This window comes from Lithobates pipiens, unplaced genomic scaffold (genome assembly GCF_037356315.1).
Source record: "Lithobates pipiens isolate NorthernLeopardFrog02 unplaced genomic scaffold, aLitPip1_a1.2 Scaffold_25, whole genome shotgun sequence".
Lineage (NCBI taxonomy): Eukaryota > Metazoa > Chordata > Amphibia > Anura > Ranidae > Lithobates > Lithobates pipiens.
The window spans coordinates 236,550,218-236,563,996 of NW_027507787.1; the positions used below are offsets into that span (position 1 = coordinate 236,550,218).

A 13,779-nucleotide genomic window follows, 5' to 3' on the forward strand; every position below is an offset into this window, starting at 1 on the left:
GGTGATGGGTTGTCTGAGGATGGTGAGTGGTGAGGACATTGTGCCAGGGTTTTTTTTTTTTTGGGTTTGCGTGGAGGAAGAGGAGTTCTGTTTTGGATCGGTTGCGTTTAAGGGAGCTCTCCGTCATCCAATTGTCGATCAATGAGAGACAGTTTTCCAGTGCCTGGTCTTGGTCTTTTTTGTTGGTGATGCATAAGTAGAGTTGGGTGTCATCCGCGTAGCAGTGATAAAATAGATCCTGGTTGCTGAAGATTTCGAGTAGCGGACGGAGATAGATGTTAAGGAGCACGGGCGACAGGGGTGAACCTTGAGGGACTCTGCATGTAATTTTTCATGCTTCCGAAGTGAACGTTCCTAGTTTCACTTTCGGTAATCGGTTTTCTAGGAAGGATGTGAACCAGGGTAAGTCGGAAGTCTGCAACTCCAGCTACTTCTATGAGACAAGCGAGCGGGGTTTTTGCGGTCTACTGTGTCGAACATTGCACTGAGGTCCAGCAGCACCAGGAGACACGATTCTCCTTTATCTGCTGCTTCGAGGGTGTCATCCCAGATTTTGAGGAGTCGGGGCGACTATTTTGAAGAGCGCTCAAGGGCGGTTTATGGCTTTTGAGATGGTTTTGGAGAAATTTTCTTATTTTTTATTTTTTGCTATGAAGATGGCTCTGTGTTATCTTGTGGTGAGTGATTTGTAATTTGTGTGGTTTTCCATTGTTGGGTTCCTTCTCCATGCTCCTTTAGCTCTTCTGCGTTCTTTTTTTCGTGATGCAAGTCATTGAACCAGCCCAAAATGTTTTTGCGGGTGGGTGCTCTGCGTGTTGGTGCGACTATGTCTGCTGTCTGTAATAATGCTGTGTTAAGGGAGTGGAGTGTGTCTTCAGTTGAGTAGTTTTGGGTTAAAGAGGAAGTAAACCCTTTCAAACCACTTTGACCTACAGGTAAGCCTAGATTAAGGCTTACCTGTAGGTCCAAGCAATATCTCCTAAACCTATATGGTTTAGGAGATATTTGCCCGAAAATGGGCACCGCTGTCTACGGCGCATGCGCCGTAGACAGCGGCGCGCAGGCGCACTAAACGCGGCAAGTCCAAGAATGGAGATGCCTAATTTGTCGACTCCCGTGCGCATGCGCGGGAGTGACGTCATCGCGGCTTTGCCGAATGGCAGCGGCGGAGCTGCGAGACGCGACTCCCGTGCGCATGCGCGGGAGTGACGTCATCGCGGCTTCGCCGCTGTCATTCGGCGGAGCTGCGAGACGCCACCAGCAAGATGGATGCGGCGGACTACAGGGGACAGCGGCGACTTCGCTGGCTCCTGTGTCAGGTAAGTGACACATAATGAGCTACTATGCGATGCATAGTAGTCCATTATGCTTTACCTTTGCAGGGAAAAAAAGAGGAAGTAAACCCATCAGGGTTTACTTCCTCTTTAACACAGCTATTTTGTTGGATAGTGTACAAAACGAATGGCACATGTCTAACATACACCAATGTTTATATCAGGGTTTCTCAATCAGGGTTCCGTGGAACCCTAGGATTCCTCCAATGGTTGCTAGAGGTTCCTTGATCAATGACCAATTTTTGCCTCTAAGATAAGTTCCTACTGACACCAATGATCTTTTTAGCTATCTGTAGGGGGAAATTCTTCAGACCACAGATGTAAGGAACACTCTACGCCCTTGTACACACGGTCGGAGATTCCGACAACCAAATCCGTCAGATTTTGTCCGACGGATTTTGTCCGAAACTGTTGCATACACACGGTCGGACAAAGTTGTCGGAAAATCCGATGTGATGACGTTATTTCGTTACGACGGGACTACGTTCAGGCTAGTAGCCAATAGCTTTGGTGTAGGAATTTGATCTGAGCATGCGTGACACTTTGTCCGATTGGAATTCTCTACACATGATCGGAGTATGTCCGATCGGAGCATTTTGTCAGAAAATTTTACCAACAAGTTGGAAAACTTGGTCCGTCAGATACTCCGACGGAAACAGTCCGATGCAGACCACACACAGTCGGAATATCCGACAAAACGGTCCGATCGGACACATTCCGTCGGAATCTCCGACCGTGTGTACAAGGGCTACCACTGACCATCACACCAATGTATCATGAGTTTAAGATACAGCCATTTTTAACAGGGGTTCCCTGAGACCAAAAGGTTATTTCAAGGGTTCCTCCATTTTGAAAAGGTTGAGAAAGTCTGGTTTATATTGTTTTATCTTCTCAATGCCTTGCCAAGTGCCTCGGAAATGGGTATGCATTTGTTTTACCATTATTTATTCTAATGATATGATCTCTCTATAGATATATTTGGCGCCTGAAGAAGTGAAAACTACCTGACGAAACACGTCAAGATTAATATCAGTACTTGTTTATAATCTTTATCTTCTCAGTGCATGGTTATTTGTCCTTTGCACCTTGCACCTTGCTTTTAACATAATATGGTATAAAAGATGTATAATGTAATGAGGACATTCGTTTTTTTTTGCCCCAACTATAAAAAGCCCCATGTGCACTCTCTATAGTTAGAAAAATGTCTTGTTTTAGGGACGCGGTTCCACCCACATCTCTGCACTCATATATTCCTATAAGATCAGTTTGGGAGGCGGGTGAGATGGAATTATACCGATCTGTAGAAGTCATAAAAGCAGAACAACGCATGACAAAAGCAACATTGAACCTGAGTGTACCACGGCTCTGTAACGACCAATTCAAATCCCACACATGATGTTCAGGATCCGTTCACAATGTTCAGCAAACTGATACTGGAAGCCAAACAGCAATGTTGGCACAGGTTCCCCCCCCGGTTTCCATACCTGTTGTTTGATGTTGTCGAAGTCCAGGGTATTTATGCCTGAATTGGCCACATTGGACACCATGTTCTTCTGGTTGCTGTCCATGAAGGTAATGTTGTTTACGTTGATGTTTGTGTTTTTCAGCGTCGAATCAACAGAACTGGTGTACTATGGGTTAAAAAAAAAAAAGATCCAAATGAAAGTTCTTTCTATGTCTGAACTAATGAAATGAACTTTTTCATGCCTAAAGTGAAAGAAAATCCCAAGTCTAACTATTCCTAAAAATGTTCCTTCCCCCTCCTACTACCTATCCCATCTGTTTATAACCGTGTGTGTACTTACCTATCTTTAACCCACACTGGTTTGCATGTGATCCTGTAGCTCCGGCTCAGGGAGCACTCGACAATCTCTCTGAATTCTGGGAGCCATGCCATCACCCATAGGCTCACACAGCCCAGTGATTGTTGGCACTCCATTGCAGCAGCCAATTGATGTGACGGACTGTGCTACCTGATGAGGGGACTGTGCTACATGATGACGTGACGGGGACTGTGCTACGGGATGACGTGACGGGGACTGTGCTACGGGATGACGTGACGGGGACTGTGCTACGGGATGACGTGAGGGGACTGTGCTACGGGATGACGTGAGGGGACTGTGCTACGGGATGACGCGAGGGGACTGTGCTACATGATGACGTGAGGGGACTGTGCTATGGGATGACGCGAGGGGACTGTGCTACGGGATGACGCGAGGGGACTGTGCTACGGGATGACGCGAGGGGACTGTGCTACGGGATGACGCGAGGGGACTGTGCTACGGGATGACGCGAGGGGACTGTGCTACGGGATGACGCGAGGGGACCGTGCTACGGGATGACGTGAGGGGACCGTGCTACGGGATGACGTGAGGGGACCGTGCTACGGGATGACGTGAGGGGACCGTGCTACGAGATGACGTGAGAGGACCGTGCTACGTGATGACGTGAGGGGACCGTGCTACAGGATGACGTGAGGGGACTGTGCTACGTGATGACGTGAGGGGACTGTGCTACGTGATGACGTGAGGGGACTGTGCTACGTGATGACGTGAGGGGACTGTGCTACGTGATGACGTGAGGGGACTGTGCTACGTGATGACGTGAGGGGACTGTGCTACGGGATGACGCGAGGGGACTGTGCTACGGGATGACGCGAGGGGACTGTGCTATGGGATGACGCGAGGGGACTGTGCTACGGGATGACGCAAGGGGACTGTGCTACGGGATGACGCGAGGGGACTGTGCTACGGGATGACGCGAGGGGACTGTGCTACGGGATGACGCGAGGGGACTGTGCTACGGGATGACGCGAGGGGACTGTGCTATGGGATGACGCGAGGGGACTGTGCTACGGGATGACGCAAGGGGACTGTGCTACGGGATGACGTGAGGGGACTGTGCTACGGGATGACGTGAGGGGACTGTGCTACGGGATGACGCGAGGGGACTGTGCTACGGGATGACACGAGGGGACTGTGCTACGGGATGACATGACGGGACTGTGTGACGTGATGGGACCGTGCGACATGATGACGTGACGGCACCGTGCCACATGATGACGTGACGGCACCGTGCCACGCAATGATTGTTGGGACTGTACTATGTGATGACGTGACCGAACTCTACCCCACCCTCCAACTCTGATCACCTCCCCTCTTCTTCACCCACCCCCCCCCCCCCCCCCCCGTCCCAACTCTGCTCACCTAACTTCTTCTCCATCCCCCACCCCTCTCCCAAACTCTGCTCACCCTCCCTCTTCTCCACCCCCCCCCCCCCCCAACTCTGCTCACTCATTTAAACCCCCCTTCTCCATCTCTCCAAGGCTTTGCATACCACATTTTTTTACTCCTGCTAGACCACGCTTACAAATGAATGCCCACCCCTGATTAAAAGAATACTCCGCCTACAGAAAAATAAAGCGTGACTACATTTCTTTTGAGAATGTTGGCAACTATGTGGATTGTACCTGGGGTATGAATGTCACCCTATATACCCGGTCCCTTGTCAAGATGGCCGCCTAAGATCTCAGCATGCAATCACACAATTGTCTTCCCTGTTGGAATTCCCCCAATCTCCTCCCGTAACAAAGGCACAGTGCCACCTACAGGTTGGAGGGACACCTGCACCTTCCTACTCCGGTTTTCTGGAGTGCTGCCAAACCGGAGCCAGTGTGCCCAGAAAGAGTTTCAGTGAATCCCCCCCCCCCCCCCCAGAAAAATCTGAATCCAATTTTGTCTCATATGCCAGGAGGGGCAGTGGGTAGTACAGGCTACACTCAGAGTACAGAGACGGTCACAGCAAGAAAGGGATTTAACAAATGAAAAAAAAAAAAAAAATTCAATTTAGTCAAAGGAGGGGTAATAAAAAATATTAGAAAATGTGCAAAATAAGGGTGAAGGTCCACTTTAAATCCAACAAATTATATGAAAAACCCTCCTTAAAACAATTGTACTGTGTGGCAACAGGGAGCCATTATAATTCAGCACCAACCTGACTGATATTGAGGATCAGCACCAACCTGACTGATATTGAGGATTTCATCCAGGTTGACCTTTGAGCCGAGGTCCAGTGTGGTCCACAGGGAGGTATTGTTCTCACAGTCACTGCAACACAAAAAAACACAAGTTCCCATACACTGTAAGATCTGGTTCCAAGATGCAACCTAGAATCTTGACTGGGTGGCTTCATATTTGATTGGTGTTTTTTACCAAGGCTGACCGGCAACTGGACACTTATGGTCCATTTATAAAAAATATTACTTAGCTATTCGTCCATTCATTCTGCGTGAATTTTGAAAAAAACAAATGTTTTACTATGGGCAGTAGCCCATTATGGACACTAGGTGGAGTCGGGGAGCATAGGAAACATACACCTTGGCTCATAGGTAGATTTACCTTCACCTTTTTTATCTTTTTTCTGGGGACAACTATAACATTTTGGATGTTCCCTCTTTTTATTCTTGGTGACAATGGCCAGCAGTACAAATTGAGAGTGTGAATCTCCACAATGGAGACAAAGACAACAACGGCCTACTTGACAGAGGGCCTAGTCCTTCCTCAGTCTACCCAAAACCAAAGAAACATTTGCCTAGAGTTACACTTTAAGGTCCTCCTAGAGGAACGGCTCTCCATAGAGAGGAGGAACCGCTTCCCGCTGGACTCAAAGTGACCTTTGCATCAGATTGCAGAAAGAACACTCTAGAATAGGTCACATGACTTGGACAGGTCATATGATTGGCTCCCAGCACAGCTGTACCTTATAAATGTGCCCTAGGGCTAATGTCAGAATCGCAACCCTGCTGCTGGAGAAAATACTACGCTCACTCGCTTACACCAGTCTAAGGGGCACTTCTCCACCAGACTAAGGGGGCACTTCTCCACCAGACTAAGGGGGCACTTCTCCACCAGACTAAGGGGGCACTTCTCCACCAGACTAAGGGGGCACTTCTCCACCAGTCTAAGGGGGCACTTCTCCACCAGTCTAAGGGGGCACTTCTCCACCAGTCTAAGGGGGCACTTCTCCACCAGTCTAAGGGGGCACTTCTCCACCAGTCTAAGGGGGCACTTCTCCACCAGCCACCAGTCTAAGGGGGCACTTCTCCACCAGCCGCCAGTCTAAGGGGGCACTTCTCCACCAGCCGCCAGTCTAAGGGGGCACTTCTCCACCAGCCGCCAGTCTAAGGGGGCACTTCTCCACCAGCCGCCAGTCTAAGGGGGCACTTCTCCACCAGCCGCCAGTCTAAGGGGGCACTTCTCCACCAGCCGCCAGTCTAAGGGGGCACTTCTCCACCAGCCGCCAGTCTAAGGGGGCACTTCTCCACCAGCCGCCAGTCTAAGGGGGCACTTCTCCACCAGCCGCCAGTCTAAGGGGGCACTTCTCCACCAGCCGCCAGTCTAAGGGGGCACTTCTCCACTAGCCGCCAGTCTAAGGGGGCACTTCTCCACCAGCCGCCAGTCTAAGGGGGCACTTCTCCACCAGCCGCCAGTCTAAGGGGGCACTTCTCCACCAGCCACCAGTCTAAGGGGGCACTTCTCCACCAGCCACCAGTCTAAGGGGGCACTTCTCCACCAGCCACCAGTCTAAGGGGGCACTTCTCCACCAGCCACCAGTCTAAGGGGGCACTTCTCCACCAGCCACCAGTCTAAGGGGGCACTTCTCCACCAGCCACCAGTCTAAGGGGGCACTTCGCCACCAGTCTAAGGGGGCACTTCTCCACCAGCCACCAGTCTAAGGGGGCACTTCTCCACCAGCCACCAGTCTAAGAGGGCACTTCTCCACCAGCCACCAGTCTAAGAGGGCACTTCTCCACCAGCCACCAGTGTTACAAAAAGTTGCTTACCTGTAGATGTTGGCAATACTCAGGTTAACATCACTTATATTCAGCAGTTTGGTGATATTCACACTGTCATCCACAACCTGTAGGAAAAACAGAATCATTAACCACTTAAGTACCAGCCTGTATTCCCCCTCCATTACCCAGACATTTTTTAGTTTTCATTGGTGTGGGGCATGCTTTCAGCACAAACGAGGGTGCGCATACATGAGGGGGCCTGGGAAAAAAGCCCACTTTTGTGACATCACATATATATGTGACGCCGGTGTTTCGTCAGATTCGGCGACCCGTCACAATGTGTAATGGAAGTGACGTTTTGTCACCGCCATCTTGTTACACCCCACACTCCTCCACAGTAAGGATACACTGAGAAGGGGGAAAGCAGACATGTTGTTACACCCACCGGAGCTTTACATTTTACACTTATTTTTAACAGTAAAGTGAGTTTATATAGTGAAATACAGGACTTAGGACTCCGTCTGACTGGTTAGATGTTGAATTTTAAAAGCAGCGGACTTCTGTCAGAATATCAAACCTGTGAGATGAGCAGGCTTGCCGCTGCTTTTAAAATTCAACATCTAAGCCAGGCTTTCTCAACCTTTTATCCCTAGAGGAACCCCAAAAATAATTTTCATGTCTCGAAGAACCCTTACTAAAACCAAATCATCAGGGCCCAATAGGAACAATGCTCCTTATATTGGTGGTCAATAGGAAGAATGTCCCTCCTTAAAGTGGTGCTCAGAATGCCACCCTTAAAGACAGCTAAAAAGATATTTGGTGTCATGCTGCTGGCTTTGCTAAGTGGTGCTGAACCTTGAACTCTGTAGACATCATAAAATAGGTGGTTCATCAGCCACACAGCTCAAGGAACCCCTAGCAACCTTTGGAGGAACCCTGGTTGAGAATGGCTGATCTAACCAGTCTAATGAGGGCTGTATTTCACTATATATATGTTAAAAATAAGTGTAAAATGCAAAACTCTGGTGGGTGTAACAAGATGTCCGCTTGCCCCCTTCTCAGTGTATTCTTGCTGTGGAGGAGTGCGGGGTGTAGCAAGATGGTGGCGAAGGAACATCACTTCTGTTACACATTCTGACGGGTCGCCTAATCTGATGAAACACCGGCGTAAACGGATTAATAAAACAAAACTTTGGACTCTGACCGTTTGTGTAGCACTGTTATTGCTTCCTCTGTTATTGGACGTTGCCTAAAGTCTTCTTTTTTTTTTTGGTATATATAAAGCAGCTTCACCGAAGAAAGCTAGCTAGATTAATGAGATGGACCTTGCTGATATGGATACCAAAAATGGAGGAGATCTGGTGCCACTGGTACTTGCCATTTGGCTGTAGCACCTCAGCATTCAGTAGGGAGCACTGATTTTATAAAGGGGTTTTATGGTCGTAGGGGTAGCTGTAATCTCTAGTAGTCTCCTGTTGCATTGTCCATAGGTTTTGACTCACTTCCAGTAAGTCTGGAATCTCTGAGAGTCTTCTGTAGCGTTAACCATACTGAATATTTTGTGGGACCCCTAGTAACATTAGAGGCCACAGTTGATGTCCCCCCCTAAACCTCGCAAGTGGAAAACGACTGACTTACGTGATTTGAATCCCTCCATCTGCTTACTACTCTCGGTTCCTCCACCAGTCATGATGATGCTGTAGTGATGGTGCCCAGGCTGAGCACACCCATCACTGACATTGAAGCAGAGACACTAGACAATGCTGGGGTTCCAGGATAAAAATAAAAAAGCTTCCGTGATCCTTAATAGCTGTCTAACCACTTGCTTGCCTACCGGGCACTTTTACCCCCTTCCTGCCCAGGACAATTTTCAGCTGTGCCCAAAACAAAATTGTCTTTTTATACAGCTAGAGATTTCTTTTGGTGGTATTTGGGGCACCACTGATGGGGTTGCACTGTTAATCGGGGCACTGCTCATCCATGGTCATTACAACCCAAAGAAATGCTCTTGTCTATACTGGAGCTTTGTTGGTTGGCTCCCCTTCTATGTTCCCATGCTTTACACAAGACATGTATTGGGGCACCTTGTAAAGTTGTTTATTGGTCCACGGCTTGCAGAATGACGTGTAGGCGTTTCCTCCAACAGCAAACAAGATGGCAGTGACCAGCATCAACAGCCAGGCGAAGAGGAAGCTGAATCCGGCACCTCTGCAATAACAACACAGATTGGTTAACATGTTAGGGAACCAATGAGATAATGGACCAGTCCGGCCATAAGTGAGATTTCAAGATGGAGTTTGCTGGATGGATTGTTCCAGATGTGTCCTGGCCTGGGGGACTTCAACAGTGAGATCACCCGGCCAAGATTCCAGGCTCTGTTCCCATGCATCTTTGTGTGTTCCCAGCTCCTCCTGTTATATCCTCTATAATATAAAATAATAATCCAACAGGGATTGTAGGAACCCCTCATAATGGGATCAGGGGGTGTACAGACCTGGGAACTCAGCACAATGATGGCGGGAACTCCTCATGATAGGCACAGTGGGTGTACAGACCTAGGAACTCAGCACAGGGATGGTGGGAACCCTTCATATTGGGTACAGCAGGTGTACAGACCTGGAACAGAAGGTTGGTGCACCCTCTAGTGGAGTGCCTGCAAATGACAGGCTAGGCTTACAAAAAATGGGCAAAATAATGGAGGATCATTGTGCCTGGAAGGGGACTGCTGGGGTTGGACCACGGAGGAATGCTGGGACTGGACCAAAAAGGACTGTTGGGGCTGGAATAAGGAGGATTTCTGGGACTGGAAAGAAGAGGACTGCTGGGATTGGACAGAGAAGGACTACTGGAGCTGGACGAAGTAGGACCCCTGGGGCTGGATACAGGAGGCCCCCTGAGGATGAACCAAGCAGGACCGATGGGGCTGGACCAAGGAGGACTGATGGGGCTGGACCGAGGAGGACCGATGGGGGCTGGACCGAGGAGGACCGATGGGGGCTGGACCGAGGAGGACCGATGGGGGCTGGACCGAGGAGGACGCCTGGGGATGGGCAAAGGAGGACGCCTGGGGATGGGCAAAGGCGGACCCCTGGGGATGGGCAAAGGAGGACGCCTGGGGATGGGCAAAGGAGGACGCCTGGGGATGGGCAAAGGAGGACGCCTGGGGATGGGCAAAGGAGGACGCCTAGGGATGGGCAAAGGAGGACGCCTAGGGATGGGCAAAGGAGGACGCCTAGGGATGGGCAAAGGAGGACGCCTGGGGATGGGCAAAGGAGGACGCCTGGGGATGGGCAAAGGAGGACGCCTGGGGATGGGCAAAGGAGGACGCCTGGGGATGGGCAGAGGAGGACGCCTGGGGATGGGCAGAGGAGGACGCCTGGGGATGGGCAGAGGAGGACGCCTGGGGATGGGCAGAGGAGGATGCCTGGGGCTGGACTGAGGCTGCCTGGGGTTAGACCAAGGAGGACTGCTGGGGCTGGACCGAGGGAGAACGCTGGCGCTGGGGCTGGACAGAGGGGAACCTCTGGGGCTGGACCAAGGGGGACTGCTGGGGCTGGACAGAGGGGGACCGCTGGGGCTGGACCGAGGGGAAAGTCAGGGACAGTGCTGCAGTGTAGAGAGGTAAGTAGAACTTATTTTTTTTTTTAACAAGGGAAGGAGGAATAAGCATTTAAAAAAAAATTTAACTGGATTTACACAATGTCCAGTGATCATTGATAAGAGCGTCAGCATCCATCAAGTCCTATAAGAGAACACTGCAGGACATTGGCACTAAGCGCTTCTTTTATTTCACTTACGCCATGAAGAAATCCCCTCCGGAGTTTGAGGCGCAGCTGCGTTCTGTGGGGTCCTTGTTCGCTCTGTGACCACATGGGCCAAGCAAAAGGCCAAACAGGTTACACACAACCACCAGGAGAATGATGCTGGAGAGGCAGAGCCCAACTATCCACCTAGAAGGACAAAGACAAGACGACATCAGCGACACAAAGCATGTTTGATGTATGCTAATAAAGCAGCTAAATGACAAGTCCACCTCCTGTAGGATTATATCCAGTTTCTATCTGCGCCTTTCTGTAGGTTATGAACTTACAGCCCCCGTAACCTACTCTGATTTTTTTTCAGTTTCCAGAAGATGCACATTCAACTGCAACCAGAATGGAAGCAAACTGCATGCATGTGACCAGAAGTAAACCACAAGCAAACTGCACGCAAAACAACAGCAAACTACACTCATTAAAAAAAGCAAATTGCATGGAAAACACATGCAAAACAGAAACAAACTGCATGCAAAAAAAAAAGGCAAACTACACTCAAAAACAAATGCAAATTGCATGGAAAACAAATGAAAAAGACATGCAAGACAGAGCAAACTGCATGCAAAACACAAGCACACTGCATGGAAAACAAAAAAAAACAAAAAAAGACATGCAAAACAGGGCAAACTTCATAAAAACATAAGGAAACTACATCCCAAATAAAAGCAAACTGCACACAAAACAGAAGCAAACTGCACGCAAACCAAAGGCAAGCTACATGCAAAAAAAAAAACAAAAAAACAGCAAACCATGCAAAAACAGAAACTGCATGGTAAACAAAAGAAAATTGTGTGCAAAAAAGGAGACTACATGCAAAACAGAAGCAGAAGAACTGCATGAAAAAAAAGGCAATCTGCGTGGAAAAAAAGGCAAGCTGCATGGAAAACAGAACCAAACTGCATGGAAAACAAAAGCAAACTGCATGGAAAACAAAAGCAAACCGCATGGTAATCAAAGCAAACCGCATGGTAATCAAAGCAAACCGCATGGTAATCAAAGCAAACCGCATGGTAATCAAAGCAAACTGCAATGAAAACACAAGCAAACTGCATGGAAATCAAAGCAAACTGCATGGAAAACAGAAGAAAACTGCATGGTGATAAAAGCAAACTGCATGGAAAACAGAAGCAAACCTCATAGAAAACACAAGAAAACCGCATAGAAAACACAAGAAAACCGCATAGAAAACACAAGCAATCTGCACTCAAAACAAGAACAAACTACACACAAAAAAGAAGCAAACTGCATGCAAAACAGAACCAATTTGCACCCAAAAGAAAAGCACACTACATGGAAAACGCAAGCAAAGGTAGGTGTTTTAAATGGCAACAATGGAATTGGCCCAGACTGTACTGGATATAAAATGCTTAATTATCAGGTCCAAATAAAGTTCTCTATCGCATCTTTATGACTCAGCCCTTTACAGGGTGAAACGCGTTGGCCACGAATTCAGGCGGGGCGTGTGGTCTGGTAAAGAATCATTGTACTAACATCTAAGTGCAGTGGCAAGGTTTGCTCATTAAAAGAATCCGGTGATTGGCCAACAGACAGCTCCGCCCACTTTCTGGCAGTGGGTGGAGATTGTGATTAGTATACCATTACGGTAGATGAGATGTTTAAGAAGTGTGGCCCTTTCATTGTGGCCCCCGTGGCTGCCTTACAACACCCGGAGGGTTCGCCCATCCATCGCTTTACCCGTAATAAGAGAACCCGCATGCCGCTCACCTGTAATACTCATATTTCAGAATATCCCCCTTGTTCTTGCCGGTGAAATTGGCTGCTTGATCCAACACGGAATTGATGGAATTTAATGTGTCCACGATGGGGATTTTGCTCCTGGCATCTGCGATTTTCTGTTTTATTTTCACCAGCTGACTCTGTACATCTAAAAATGTCGAGAGTATAAAAAAAAATCAAAAAAAATTACTTTAGGTTGTAGGATTTTTTTAATGAGCCATAGATCCAAGATCAGCTCTACACGTATGGTTCAATTCCACAAGGTTTAGGAGTGTGTCTAAGAATGTTTGACCATTCTTCCAGAAGAGCATTTGTGAGGTCAGGCACTGATGTTGGACGAGAATGCCTGTCTCACCGTCTGCACTCTAATTCATCCCAACGCTGTTCTATTGGGTTGAGGTCAGGACTCTGTGCAGGCCAATCAAGTTCCTCCACCCCAAACTCGCTCATCCATCCATGTCTTTATCGACCTAGCTTTGTGCACTGGTCCAAATCATTTGGTGGAGGGGTAATATAGTGTACAGTGGACAAAGCAAGGTCCATAAAGACATTGATGAGCGAGTTTGGGGAGGAAAGACTGGAGACTATGTAAAGGAATAGAGCCTACATCCACCCCTCCATCTCCCCCGATTTGGCTAGGGCCGTCTTTAAGGCAGGGCAAACGGGGCAGCTGCCCTGGGTTTTGAGGCCCAAGGCAGCTGCCTCATACTTGCCAACTATCCCAGTTTAAATTCCCTTGAAGTTTTAGTCCTGTGCTGTGTCCCGATATCTCCGTGTTAAGTTCTGTTATTAATGCTGCCCAGCTCTGCCCTATTGTTGTGTACAGATGACTCAGCTGTAGACCCTGTGTTTACATGTAAATAACCGATATTGATATGTAAATAGTGGCACCGCTGATATGTTAATAGTGTTGGACCGTCTGCATTAATATGTAAATAGAGGCAGCATTCATATGTATATCATGCCTCCCTGAGTACAGTCTGGCAACCAATCAGTGAGCAGTACTAAAGTGCAGTAACCTCTAGCAACCAATTAAAAAGCAGAAGTCACGTGCTGTGACCTCTAGCAGCCAATGAGCAGTAATGATATGCTGTAACCT

At 48.5% G+C, this 13,779-nt stretch overlaps 1 protein-coding gene across 1 annotated transcript in view; it reads right to left on the bottom strand.

Moving 5' to 3' along the window:
- Positions 1-13,779, bottom strand: part of LOC143929839 (prominin-1-like) — a 148,929-nt gene that overhangs the window by 14,614 nt on the left and 120,536 nt on the right. Inside the window, exons 11-16 of the mRNA XM_077453814.1 lie at positions 12,669-12,828; positions 10,926-11,078; positions 9,213-9,336; positions 7,177-7,253; positions 5,356-5,440; positions 2,819-2,965 (exon numbers count right to left, since the gene is read on the bottom strand). Of these exons, the coding sequence (XP_077309940.1) occupies positions 2,819-2,965; positions 5,356-5,440; positions 7,177-7,253; positions 9,213-9,336; positions 10,926-11,078; positions 12,669-12,828 (746 nt within the window). The remainder of the gene's footprint in view (positions 1-2,818; positions 2,966-5,355; positions 5,441-7,176; positions 7,254-9,212; positions 9,337-10,925; positions 11,079-12,668; positions 12,829-13,779) is intronic.